Raw genomic sequence first — 14,225 nt, forward strand, 5'->3', positions numbered from 1 at the left:
AATAACAAAATTAGATCATCCATTGATCGTAATAAATTTTTTGGATTATCAAAACAATCGGTTGAATTTCAAGACTACAGGTTGTCACAAAACAATCGATTAAAAATTACAAGGCAGCATGATTTTTGCAAAAATCAATTGATTGGTCATATTACCCAATCGATTGAACGATGACTAAAATGTAGGTTTTTTAAAATTCAATCGATTGCTTATACTACCCAATCTATTGAACGATGATTAAAAGGTAGGTTTTTTAAAATTCAATCGATTGCTTATACTACCAAATCAATTGAATGCTTCAAAACAACCTGAGGTCTCACAATTCAATTGATAGGTTGTATTACCCAATCGATTGAAGTCATTAAAACAATATGGATTTGCCCAACTCAATCGATTGGTTGTGTTACCCAATCGATTGAAAACTTCAAAGCAATATGGATTTACCCATTTCAATGGATTGGTTGTGTTACCCAATCCATTGAAAGCTTTTACAATTTTTTTCTATTTCTATGCACTACAGAGATATTTTAGTTTAAAAAACTCATATTTTTATGATAAAGTAATGTTATTTTCATTTATTATTTTAACAACAATGCCATATAAATTTTATGTCTTGTGAATTATATTTAATTTTATATAATTAATTTATGTAAAAAAATTCCATATCTTTTTATTTGTTTTGCATTCTATTTTGTTCTTTTCATTTGTTTAAGATTTGACTTTTCTATTAAATCCTGACTAGAAAAAAAATATCATGTAATATATATCAAACCATTTTAATAATCTGTTCATATATTGCTAAGACATATATGAAATATATATATTACAAATTTTTAATCAATTCTTCCTAGATTAACAATGGAAGCCCCCTTTCTAATCCTCCATTAGAGCGATGGGACTTTTAGACTTATCATCTTCAGATTTTACAGTTTTCTCAAGAGGCACACGATCTGTTATTTCCTCATTGTAAAGCTCTAATAACGTTACTTTTATGTTGTGCTTTGCATTCTGAGCCTCCAATATATCGAACATCTGTTTCACAGCTCCGGAGATGACACCAGCATAACTCGGCAATTCGCCATTTTGCACAATGAAGAGTACAGAAGGATAATTGGATTTTAATACAAAACATTTGAGCAGACATAAAAAACAGTTAAAACATGAGAATATTGAATATCTCCTGCACAACCGATATCCCCTGCACCACCGGTATTTCCAGTTGGGGGTGTTTGATATGAATTTCTAAAAAAGGAGGAACATTTCAAGCAATGAATTTCCTGTAAAAAATAAGAACATTCATTACCAGCCAATATATGAATTTAAAAAAGGTAGGTCAAGAGACATTATAACTACCCAGGCATCGAGTCATAAGCCTACACCACTCTCTCATGATACATAAAGAGATTGTTACACGATTCTAATAGTGGGATTGAATAATTGGTGATAGATTATTCACTAATTTATAATGTTAATATTAAAGAAAAGATGAGATTAGAGTATCTAAATCAAAATAAAGTCTTAAAAATTGAAGATAGAATTTTAAAGTTAAGATAGATGAATAATAAAATAATAATTTATAAAAACGATAAAAAATTAAAAACGGCTTAGTACATAACCAATCGATTGAATTGGACAAATTTATATTGCTTTGATGACTTCAATTAATTGGGTAAAATAACCAATCGATTGAATTGTGAGACCTCAAATTACTTTGGAGCATTCAATCGATTGGGTAGTATAAGAAATCGATTAAATTTTAAAAAACTAATATTTTAGCCATTGTTTAATTTATTAAATAATATGACCAATTTATTGATTTTTTCGAAAATGTTTGAAGAAACTTTGAGGATAAAGTTTCAAACGGACAACTTTCCAAAGATTATGTTGTTGCACTACTTTTGGATCCTATTGTCTCTTAATCATTTTATCCAGAAATTCAAAGTGAAAGTTGTGTCATATTTTCCATGCTCGGTTACATTTTACTTCCTAATAATCATTGTATCATGAAACTCAGCTTATTATGTAATATCTTAATTTGGTGTTTAAATTTTAATCATTATTGTATCATTTTCTGGCTTGTGCTTCCTCCACTTCCCTTTCGGTGAAAAGAGAGGCTATTATCAAGAAAATAATCATTAGGTTAAATTAAAGTATTCTGGTAATCTTACTCATTTTATTAAATTTATAATTAAATTTTTATATTAGTATTAAATTTGTAATCACATTTTAAAATGAGTGGTTTAATGATATGATATTAAAACTCTATGTTTAAAAGATCAATAGTTCGATCTTTAATGAGTCTTAAAAGTAAAAAAATAATATAAAGCAAGCAAATAAAAAAGAATAGAAGCTTGTGCAAAAATTAAATTATTTTTCAAAAATAATTTATGATATCTATTTATTTTTCAAAAATTAAAAAATAATATTTTTGCTTTTATTTTCTTTCTTAATTACAAAAACAGAAACAAATTATTCAAAAAAATATAATAAGTATTTAAAAAAAAATCATTTTTGCTCAAAAAGCTTAAACAAACCAACCCTATATTCCAGTTAATTTAGGTTATCAAGTGATGTGGTCAACCATTTTAAACCATGCAATAATTCGATCACAATCACACATGGAAAAAATGTTCGGAAAAAAAAATGAAAACTTAAGTCTTTTATAGGTGAACGTTAGCAATAAATAAGGATTGAGAAAGAGCATCATCCACATATCATATGCACTAAGAATAATTAGATTAGAAGGGCCAAAGATGGAGCTTGCTTTCAAATCAGTCAAATATTTGGGGTTCACATTTGTTAATTAAGAACATCAACACATGATGAGAAAATTGTGGTAACTTAATGTGGAATGCTACTTGATCAGAAGATATCAAATACAAAACGTGGTTTAGATAACTTAGTTTGACTTTTGAAAGTCTCCCTTTTCTTTTGTGTAGTTTTCTTTTTCTATGATCTATTTTCTTCCACATATTTTAAGTTAATTATAATTTATTTATTTCTTGCCCAATATATATATGTAGAGAAGAAGCTTGTCATTTTGATTGTTGATAATATTTTTTGGGTTTTTTTCTTTTTGAGAGGGAGAACTCACTTTCTTATTCTTCTCTCTCTTGTGGTCAATTATTTTTATTTTTGGGGGGCATTGCTGGGTTTTGGTTCTAAGCAAGGGCTTGCCAAGCCCCTTCTGCATTGTCCGTGTAAGCTTCTTTTTTCTTTGCATTTTATTTTATTCTTCTTAAAAATATCATTTTATTAAATTAAATAAAGTAATTTTAGATTATTACTTTTAAATAAAAAACTTTTTTTCTTGTTTTGAAAAATGTTATCCATACATGTTATATATGAGGCATTGTGTAAAGTCGCCATCACTCTTTCTTTTTATCAATACAGAATCTGCCATTATTGATACCATTCAATAAAGATATTACATTAACATTTAGTGGTAAGAAAAATTTAATGGAAAATGTTTTATTTCCACGTTCAAGTTACTCAATAATGTTTTTTCTCTACTGAAATTGGAAATTAGAACTTTAATTAATAAGAAATTAGATTTAGTGGTAAGAAATTTTTGTAGTACACATATAAGATTCTAAATTCAGTTAAATTTCTAGCCACTAATAAATACCGACAGCAAGAAAAGAAACCAAAAGTTAAAAAAAAAAAGTCAAAATTTATTTTATTTAGTATTTATTAATTATAAATTTAAGCTTTTTTTATTTTTCTAATATTATTAGAAAAAAAATACTTATAGTCTTATAGATAAGGTACAATTTTATTTTCAAAATTGATATATATAAGAATTGTGCTTTTCTAACCACCAAACTCAAATAATTGTGCTAAAATACTAAAATATTTTATTTTATGTTTTATGTTACAAGCTTGTGGCTAGTAGTTACTTAACTTGCATTATATTTCCACGTGCTATGAATGGTTTTCATGTTATCTACAATTGAGGCTGTTATCTCTCTCGTGGTCCATTGAAATCTTCTATTCTATTTATAGGAATTTGATTTCAATAAAGAGAATAAATTAATTAATACAAACATGCTATTAAGTATTAAACAGTAAACACTGCTCTTTATGGGATTTTGCAGCATGAATAAAGTTTGTTGGCCTTACTTTGATCCTGAGTTTGATAGTCTCACTGAAAGAATATATGGCCCACCGTAAGTAATTCTTCAAAATTTTCAAGAGCTCTTCAAATTATAATTCAATTCTTAATTTATTTGATGCTAACTGAGATAGCACCTCTTAATTAATTTGTATTTTTTTTCACAGTTGCCGAGTCAGCATTGACAATGAAAGCATGGATGGATGCACAGTAGTGAAGGTATGTATCTTGTTACAACAATTAATGGAAAAAAAGTTTTATAATTAATTATGAATGGTGATCATAACACTTATTTTTGCCATGGTAATGAGTTATAATAATCTGTGCAACTATAATTGACTAAAATATTTTCATTGTGGTTGGTGGTTACCACTATATATACATACATTGTTGTTGAGTAATATTAAGAGTAACATGTTCACAATGTGTTACTTTTCAAATGATCTTCTATTATAATATTTTTTTAGGAAATGTTAGAAATAAGAGACCGAGAGAGTGATATAAAAAGTGTATTATTGAGTATTGAGTATATTCAAGTTGTCTATTCAAGTTGTCTAGAATGATACAATATGAAAGGGTATTTATAGGTACTAAGAGAATCGTAATAATAAGAACGTAATCTCCTATAATAAATATTTAGATGTACTAAATAATACTAATTGATCCTAATTATATTTTAACAGGAAAAATTTAGGTAAATAATGAAAATATTAAACAATGTGAATAATAAATATATTAGATGTTCAATTTATTAGGTGTGGAGATAGTTATCCTAATATTAAAATTTAGGTGAGTAATTTGGAAGTGTAGTGTATTTTTATTTTATTGGACAAATTTTAAAATTTATTATTCACATTATTTACAAAAACCGTTGTATACCTAGTAAAATCCTATTTTTTTACCTTAGTTAACATTTAAAAAATATTGACTGAAGAGTAAAAAAGAGTTGTCTTTAATCTATATTTATACTTTTAGATCTGAAGCAACATTTTGAGAGAATCTTAAAGATGTGTCGTTGCATTTGGTCAAAATAATACTTTTAAAAATAACTCTTTAAAAGTGTTGTCTATTCTAAACCAAAAACAATACTTTTAGTCAAATTTTAATACAATATTTATTAAGCGTTGTCTTTTTTACTAATTTTACCATTAATGAAAACTTTGCCTATTCTATTAGTATCAAGAACAAATTATTATTTCTAATGATGAAAAATAGTTCATTATAATTTTGTCGAAAGTTTTGGGTACTTTTGTTTAATTAAGCAAAAATTTAATATTTATATAATTTATAGTTACAATTGCCAATAATCAAATTTCTTTATGGTTAGAAACACTAAATGATAGAGCATAATGTAAAATATGATAAATACGTGACCATTTAATTTCAGGTAGATAGTGTTAACAAACAAGGTCTTCTTTTAGAAGTGGTGCAAGTTTTGACGGACATGAACCTTCAAATCTACAAAAGCTTTATTTCATCTGATGCTGGCTGGTTCATGGATGGTACGCATTTATTTTTTATTTACATGCATGTTTAAATGATAAATTTTATTTATAAAATTTCCTCTAATTTTAATTTGTTCCTCCTCAAAAATTTCAGTGTTTCATGTTAGAGATGAACATGGTAACAAACTAACCGACCAGAAAGTCATCAACTATATCCAGCGGGTACTGCAATTTCCCAACAACATTAAGAGGGATTTAATGGTTATATTTTCTCAAAATTATTTACATGAATGCAGGCAATAGGAAGATCAAGAGGGTTTTCATCTCAATTATCCTCACAAAGCAACAGCATCATCTATAATCCGTACATGACCACAACAAATTCCTACTCCTACAACAACAATAATGTCTTCCCATATGATGGCCACCCAAATGAGCAGCATACCGCCATCGAATTGACCGGAGCCGACCGCCCCGGCCTGCTCTCGGAGATCTCGGCTGCCCTAACTGACCTCCATTGCAACGTAGTTGAGGCTCATGCATGGAGCCACAATGCCAGGCTGGCATGTGTGGCCTACATTTCAGATCAATCCACGGACACGGCCATCGATGACCCTAGTCGTCTGGCAACAATCCAGGGTCATCTCACCACGGTGCTTAGGGCAACCACAGATCCTAATGAAAAGGGTCTGGACAGTAGCCCTAACCACCCTGATGTGAAGACCTCGGAATTTCTTGGAGGCGAAGGCACCATGACGACCGTGGAGAGGAGGTTGCACCAGATGATGCTTAGTGTTAGGGACTTTGAGAGTCCTTCAACAAAAGAGAGAAGGAAGAGAATGGTGAAGATTGAAAGCTGTGATGAAAAGGGTTATTCAATTGTGAGCATAGATTGTAAGGACCGTCCAAGACTCATGTTTGATACCGTTTGCACCTTAACGGATATGCAGTACGTCATTTTCCATGCTTCCATTAGCTCCCATGAAGCCTATGCATTTCAGGTATTTATATATGAATATTCTCCTCAGTGATCTTAATGATGAATTAATTCACTAGTTTAATTATTTTGGAATTTGTTTATATATAGGAGTATTTCATCAGGCATATAGACGGATATGCTTTGAACACAGCAAGCGAGAAGGAAAGAGTAATTAACTGCTTAGAAGCAGCCATAGAACGCCGGGTTTGTGAGGTAATTAATAAACTCCACCATTACAACTAACCACCAATTACTCATAATTAATTAGGTACTTAAGTAATAAAGAATGATTATTGAAATGCAGGGAGTTAGGCTAGAATTGTGTGCAGACAACAGAATAGGGTTGCTTTCTGACATAACAAGAGTTCTGAGGGAGAATGGTGTTGTTGTGGTGAGAGCCGATGTAGAAACTCATGGAGACAAAGCTGTGAATGCATTCTATGTGAGAGACATATCAGGGAAAGAGGTTGACATTGATTACTTCAGTAAGTCTCTGAAGAGAGAAATGGGTCCAATATTCACCCTCCATGTCAAGAATGAGACTCCTATCACCATGAGAAGAACAAGCTCAAACTCATCATCATCAAGTTCAAGCTCATCAGGCTCTGATGATGAATGGTCTAGTCTCTCTTTTGGAGGCAAATTAAGGTACCGTATAGGACAACTTTCTCATCGCTTGATTCATGTATGAGACAAGTATGTAGTAGAAGCTAAGTTCTATCTAGTTCAGTTCATCTCATCATGTAATGTATGCGTGGAAATGCTAGTGAAATAAGGGGGAGACAAAAAGAAAGGAATGAAATTACAATATTTCTTTCAATTGTTTGTATATATACTAGATGGCCCCTATTTCCAAATCCACTGGATTTCCTATTGAGAGATAAAAATGAAGATGGAGACCATAGGAAAATGAATGGTACAAGTTCACCCACTACTTATGTAAGAAGTAATAGTATGCCAATCATGCTTACAATTCAAAACCGTAGAAAATTTTCTGATTTAATCTCTTTTGTTAACACCTATTCCTATTTCAAGGCCTGGAAAATAACATACAGCTATGCCTATGCTTATATGATATATGGTATATAAAAATTGGAGAAAATAACAGACTGCTAAATAAAGCCTATGGCTATAAGATATAAAGTCTACTTAATTAAGTTCTATATTCAATCTCCTTAGCCATATAGAGTGCAAGATCATGTGAAAGGCATCATATCTCTTAGCTGGTTGATTAAGTGTGAAATGTCTCCTCACTGCCCTTACTCCTTCCTTAAGCTTCCAATACCTCTCCTCTGGAATTGCACTAAGAACATCTTTCAACCTTGGAATATCCGAAACATCCATCTGAACTGAAAATGCCTCCCATCGAAGCACATCACTGAAGGGCAAAACATAACCCTCTGATATGATCACAGGAACACACTCTGCATAAATTGACTCAACTATTCTTGGGCTAGCAACTTCATGCCCACTTGGGCAAAGGCAGAACTTTGAGTTGAGCAAGAAGGAGTAGTAGTCCATGCCCTTAGGGAGGTACTCATACACACGAATAAGATCATCATCATTGTTGTTGTTCAGGTTTTTCCAGTGGTGGAGGAGTATAGGCCTAATTGGGCCGTGTTCTCCACCAGCAAAGAAAGCAAGGTAGCTTCTTGGGGTGTTGTCTTTTGGAGGTGAGAGGAGTTTTGGGGAAACTTCACCTCCATAGAGGTGAATTTCTGGTAAGGATACATCTTTTCTTGGTTTGAAGCCCTCTGAAGTGTTGGCATTGCATAAGACTCGGATTGAGTTGTGGTAGAGAGAAGGGTTTCCCTTTGATGCATGAGGAGCCTGCACAAAATCACAACATTAGAACCTAGTTGTAAGATTAAAACTACTCAACTTGGAAAAAATGGAACAAAAGAAATTAGCAGTTTAGTTTAGTATTGTTATGTTATTTCTCTTTTTTTATGTCATTTTTGAAAAGATAAAGAAAATTAAATGAAATTCATTCTGCAAAACAATCTATACTAGATAGTTATGTTGAAAAAAGCGTGCAAGAAATTAAAGAGGGATAGTATTGATTGTAACAAACCCAATCATGACAAGCAAGCATGAAGTGGTCTGCACCAAGAGTTCTATTCCAAAAGGGGTACTTTGTAGAGACCACTCTGACATAATCAGAGACAAACTGCTTTAAAGGAGTGAGATTGTAAGACAATGGAGTGTAGAGGTACTTCACCATCCAAGTCACACTGAATGGGAAGAAGTAAACATGAGCCAAATTGGGGTCATGTGTCCTAAACTTCCCTCCACGTACACCATGCTCTAGCTCTTGGATGAACCTTCCTTCAATTGAGTATATGTCCTTGCATGGGCCATCATGAGTTATTGGAAGTTCACCATCTTGGTATACGTATATCTTGAACATTTTCTCCATCTCCAAGTAGCTCCTGTAATATGTTAGATATAAGAATTAATTTTTATTTACACTTAGTCTATATTTTATTTACACAAATAACAAAAGTGTTTGGCTTAACCGAACTTATGTTAAAAAAAACATTAGTATATATATTGTACTTTCAAGTATCAATGTGTGTAATCATATATAACGAGTTAAAATACTAATGTGTTTTCTTTTGCAAAAGAGATTTAAAATAATGCGTTGAATTTTGGTCTTTAGTGTTAGTATTTTTTTTATTTTGGTCTTTAGTGTTAGTATTTTTTTTTATTTATAATTATCTGGGTATAGTATATAACAAGCTACAAGAATAACTATGATTATGTTAAATATCAATGATAATATGAACTGAGATATACTGAAATGATGAAACACGCTTGGTCCCAATGTGACTACGATTAATAATAATTCAGATGTTAATGTTTTCCACTGTTGCAAAAGGTTTCCTTACTTTGCCATGGACGCTTGGCTTAAACGTTAATTTTAATAATACATAAAGTATGCACTACTAGTAGTACTTGATTTCTTCATAATGATAATGTTGATACAAAACGTAGGAGAAATACTACCAAGAGGACAAAGTAAATCATGCTAGTTATTTAATAATTAATATCCACATTTTTTATAAAGCTAAGGTACACGACAGAAAGATGGATGAGCAAGAAAAAATGAGTAATAGTATGCATCCAAATTTTTTTATAAACTAAATCTAGCTAAATTAAACAATAAAATTTAAAATAATATTATTTATAATTAATTTTTGTTGATATTAGATCAACTTAATTAAATTTAATTAGTAAAAATATTTAAATATATAATATTATTCTTAATACCCAACTATAAATAAACCCTCTGGATGCAACAGAAAACCAAAATCATCCATAGTTTCTTAATACATGACGATAAATAATCTTAAATTTTATTTTATGTAAAAGGAATTATAAACACAAATGAGCTATTACCAAAAACACCATAAATTTTTAACTAAAATATAATCCAAAAATTTCATCTTAAATCATACTTTAAATAAAAAAATACTCATGTAATAACATTTTTACATAAAAATAACATTATAAAACTATTAAATAACCCAATTAAATATATTCGATAAAACATATCAATTTAACTAATAATTTATAATATCATCTTTATATAAAAATATCATAATTAAGAGTATCCACCTAAATTAAATATCATCATCATCATCATTCAATGTACTTGATGCTTTGCTCCCAAAGGGTACATCAAATATCATCCGTTAAAGTTATTGATTAATTACCAAAATTAATGAATAGAGATAAGTTGAGCTATCATTTAGGAAAAGTTTATGGCATGTGTTTATTAGTTTGCGACGAGGACGGCTGATAAGGCTCCAACATAACAAATGCTTATATTGTGCAAGGTTTAGGGTTATGTATGTGTTCAGTTTAAATAGAGTTCACAAAAAAAAACAAAAACAAAACAAAGATAATATGCATTATATAATTTTTGTTTTTTCGTGATAAGTTATGTATGGATTAATAGTTTAATACGAACTTCACAATATTATTTATTCATAACCAACAAAAGTAATTTAACCTAATTAGATTAAAAAACAGTTTACATAACTAATATTTTTTCGCTAATATATAATCAACACCTTTTTTTGCTTTTTCTCTTTTGTTAACTATCAAAGCATACATCGATCTTAACTATAACTACATGGTTTTCTTGTTTTCTTATATGTTAATTATTAATACTCTTACATTAATAATTCAATATATTCGGCTTAGTTTAGTAAAATTTTTATTTTTTAAAAGTTGTAAAATTTATATTTGATCAATTAAATTAAAAATGACTTTTAATAAGTACAAATAATAATAATTATATTTAATAAAATCATTTTTAAAATTTAAAAATATTATAATAAATATAAATATAAGAGTTAAATTTAGAATTAATTAATATACAAAATTATATTAAACTTATTAATTTTAATAAGTATAAATTAATTTAAAACAAAATTTATTTAAATATTTTTAAAAATATTTTTATTAACTTTTAAAAATTACAAATACAAACATATAGATATATGGATTTTTTAATTTATCAAACACACCAAAATTAAAAAATACAAACACTTCTTAAAAAAAATTAACAAACCAAAACTACATGGGTAAGACGCTAAGCACTTTATGACCCCTTTCAGCAAAAGAAAAGAATCATTAAAACAAACAATGGGGGTTTACCAGCTACCACACAAGTCCACCACTATGGAATTCTCTCAATAGTAATAATGAGAAAGCTACGTACATATGAAATATAGAAAACTAAAGGGGCTTTCCGCAGAAGAGGTATCATAATCATAAGAATGAGTATGGACTATGGAGTTCTGAATAGAATCAATGAATGCTATAGTCTAGCAGCACTTGACATTATTCCATTTCGTATATCCGAAGAAAAGATTATTTCGATTTTAAGGAGGCGAATATCTCGCGTACGGTGACTTATACGCAAAGCAGTGAATAAATTTGATAGATGGATGCTTCTTTTATAATAATGAGAAATTTTTTTTTTTTTACTTATACATATATATATCTATCCATTTATTATTTTTGGTGTTTAAAGTGTTTTAAAAATTATAGGATAATGACAAGATTGTGATAACCCGCATTTTTTATGTGTATAGATCCGCGTCTTTAAAATTAAATATATACACAAAAAATTATTTATATTATTACTTTTTTTTTTTGTATAGCATTAGTTGTTAAATAAAAGCATATAGACTAGTAAAAAGAAAAAAAAAGAGTACTAAAAATATAGTGAATTTATTCTTTAGAAAAGATGTATGAATTTAAATAAACTAAAATTAAAGTTAGGCTTCTGAACAAATTTATTTCTCTTTTATCAGAACCTAAGAATTCATTACCAGTAACAATGCAACTGATTCCATCCAACTGTTACTTCTTCTATTTATTTATTTATGTCATTTTATTTTATTTTTGATTTACGGAACGGCTTACAATTTTATTTTAATTAAAATTATTTAAATTAAGAATAACCATATGGAAAGAAAGAAAAAAGTATCAAACTAGAAAATTTTCACTAATATGATAAAATGATTATCAATTATCATTACATATACCATTTTAAAATATTTAAATAATTTTTCAAGCTTTGTTTAATATAAAAAATGTTATAAATAATCTCACAAAAGTATACTAGTAGAGATGGCTAATTATCAGAAAATTTTGCATGCATGGTGTGTATTGCTTATTATTCAATTTCGTTGTACATTAAAGTATTAAACTATTAATCCCTTGTCCTTTTGTGTTATTACTCACAGTATTAACTATTAAGGTCTATTTACTGCAATTTTACATTTACAATATGTATTTTTAAATTCATTTTCTGAAATAACGCACATACAGTTATGAATAATAAGAATGCAGAACACATGCGATCAATCTAGTATTATTCAGGGAGAGAGAGAGAGTCATTACCGGTAAAATAGGCGGGAGTTACGATACACATCTCCGGCGGGAATGTAGTGGTCGCCGCCGTCGTCAAATCCGCCATCTCCGTTACCTACGGTGGTTGCAAAAGTGCAATTGCTTCTCTCAATATCTTCGTCCGATGCTGCTGCCGCCGCCTTTCGTATCGAAGCTCGAGCTCCCGCCAGCTCTTCTTCAACTTTTCTCACTCTCCTCTGTTCCATTAATCCAACACAAAAGTTAACGATTCAACTAAAACGACGAAAATTTCAGAGTTAATGCCAGTAAACGACGTCGTGTATAGAATTAAATTGAGAGAGAGAGATTGGAGCTCACCGTGGCAGTTCGTTCTGCGGTATTTTTCTGATGAATAACGCCGGTGGCTCCGACGGCGAAGTGCGGATGATTCTCGCCGAAAAATTTGGTTCGGAGACGATCCGTTGGAACGGAAAATCCGGTGGTGGAGGCGGCGGAGAAGGTGGTGACGAATTGGAAGAAGTGACCGTGAAGAATTAGAAGAATGAGGAAGAAGAAGGCGAGAAGAGAGAGAGGTGCAGCGAAGAAAAAACTGCATCGAATATTCATTTTTGTTTACGTGCGTGGCAGGAAGAGTGCGGTTTGGGTGTTTACTGTTTCTTTTCTTTTTCTCTATAATTCTAATTTGACGAAGAAAGATTGCGACGGAGAACGGCTAAGAAAGTGAAGTGATGCAGAATGCAGCTAGGGACGGAGGTCCTATTCGTTTAGCTTCATGTTGCACATGCCCCCCTTTATATATCCACCACCTACACTTATATAGTTATATAAAGAAAAAATATTATATATAAAATTTTAAATATTAAATTAAATACAATCATTTTTTATTATTGTCTTCCTAACATTGTTAAAGAAAAATTTGTTGAATTAATTGGGTAAACTAAAGCATGAGTTCTTGATGATGAAATGATTGATATATATATTATATATATATATTCTTTAGCAAAGGAATTAACTAAAAGCAATTAATCAAATTATTATTAGATAATTAGTTTAATCCCCACTAGGGCACCAAGCCACCAAGTATATATTGGCAATAGAATACTTGATGGTTTCTTGTATTCCAGAAATATACATCTATGGAGATTGGAGACGTAACATCTGGTAAGTAACTGAACAAAAATATTATACGGCATCAAAATTTATTATTTTTTAGTTATTAGTTAATCATTAATATTAAAAATATGAGATCAAATATATTATTAAATTATTAAATTAAAAAAAAATAAATTAATAATTAAATAATAATAAAAAATATTAAAATTTGCCCACTTCCTAATATTTTTTAATCGTAAAATTAGACGCTATACACCTAATGCTAATACCTTTTTTTTTTCCTTTTTATTCCGTTAAATAGAACAGCCACGTTTTCTACATACCACCAAATCGAGTTTTAACTTTTAAGATGTAAGGGGATTCTTTTTACTTAGTACAAAAGCTTTAAATCGCAAAGATTCATTTCCTTCTATTCTAGTCATATACGTGTAAATCGCAATATAAAATCAGTAGCATTTTGCATTTAAATTGGTTCTAATCAGATACGTATAAATCGCAATATAAAATCAGTAACATTTTGCATTTAAATTGACAAATTGCACTGATTTATTTTGATAATGGTTCTTAGAACCGGACCAAATCAGTCAATTTAATATAATTCAGTTAATTGATAATCGGTTATTAAATCGATTCAGTTCAAGAAATTTATTTGGCAAAAAACCGATAAAAAAATTAACAAAAA

General features: G+C 29.7%; 2 protein-coding genes across 2 annotated transcripts; one reads left to right on the top strand and one right to left on the bottom strand.

Moving 5' to 3' along the window:
* Nucleotides 1-3,082: 3,082 nt before the first annotated feature.
* LOC112697508 (ACT domain-containing protein ACR2-like) lies at nt 3,083-7,541 on the top strand. The gene is made up of 8 exons (XM_072221443.1): nt 3,083-3,200; nt 4,098-4,169; nt 4,282-4,333; nt 5,502-5,616; nt 5,714-5,781; nt 5,856-6,560; nt 6,647-6,751; nt 6,843-7,541. Exons 2-8 carry the CDS (start codon nt 4,099-4,101, stop codon nt 7,227-7,229), a joined length of 1,503 nt encoding a protein of 500 aa, XP_072077544.1. The 5' UTR covers nt 3,083-3,200; nt 4,098; the 3' UTR covers nt 7,230-7,541.
* On the bottom strand, nt 7,329-13,220 carry LOC112697509 (probable glycosyltransferase At5g25310). The gene is made up of 4 exons (XM_025750720.3): nt 12,788-13,220; nt 12,461-12,666; nt 8,613-8,970; nt 7,329-8,368 (listed from the first exon to the last, which is right to left on the bottom strand). The coding sequence occupies exons 1-4, from the start codon at nt 13,034-13,036 to the stop codon at nt 7,688-7,690; spliced, it is 1,494 nt and encodes a 497-aa protein (XP_025606505.1). The 5' UTR covers nt 13,037-13,220; the 3' UTR covers nt 7,329-7,687.
* Between the last annotated feature and the right edge of the window lie 1,005 nt (nt 13,221-14,225).

Source organism: Arachis hypogaea, chromosome 16 (genome assembly GCF_003086295.3).
Source record: "Arachis hypogaea cultivar Tifrunner chromosome 16, arahy.Tifrunner.gnm2.J5K5, whole genome shotgun sequence".
Lineage (NCBI taxonomy): Eukaryota > Viridiplantae > Streptophyta > Magnoliopsida > Fabales > Fabaceae > Arachis > Arachis hypogaea.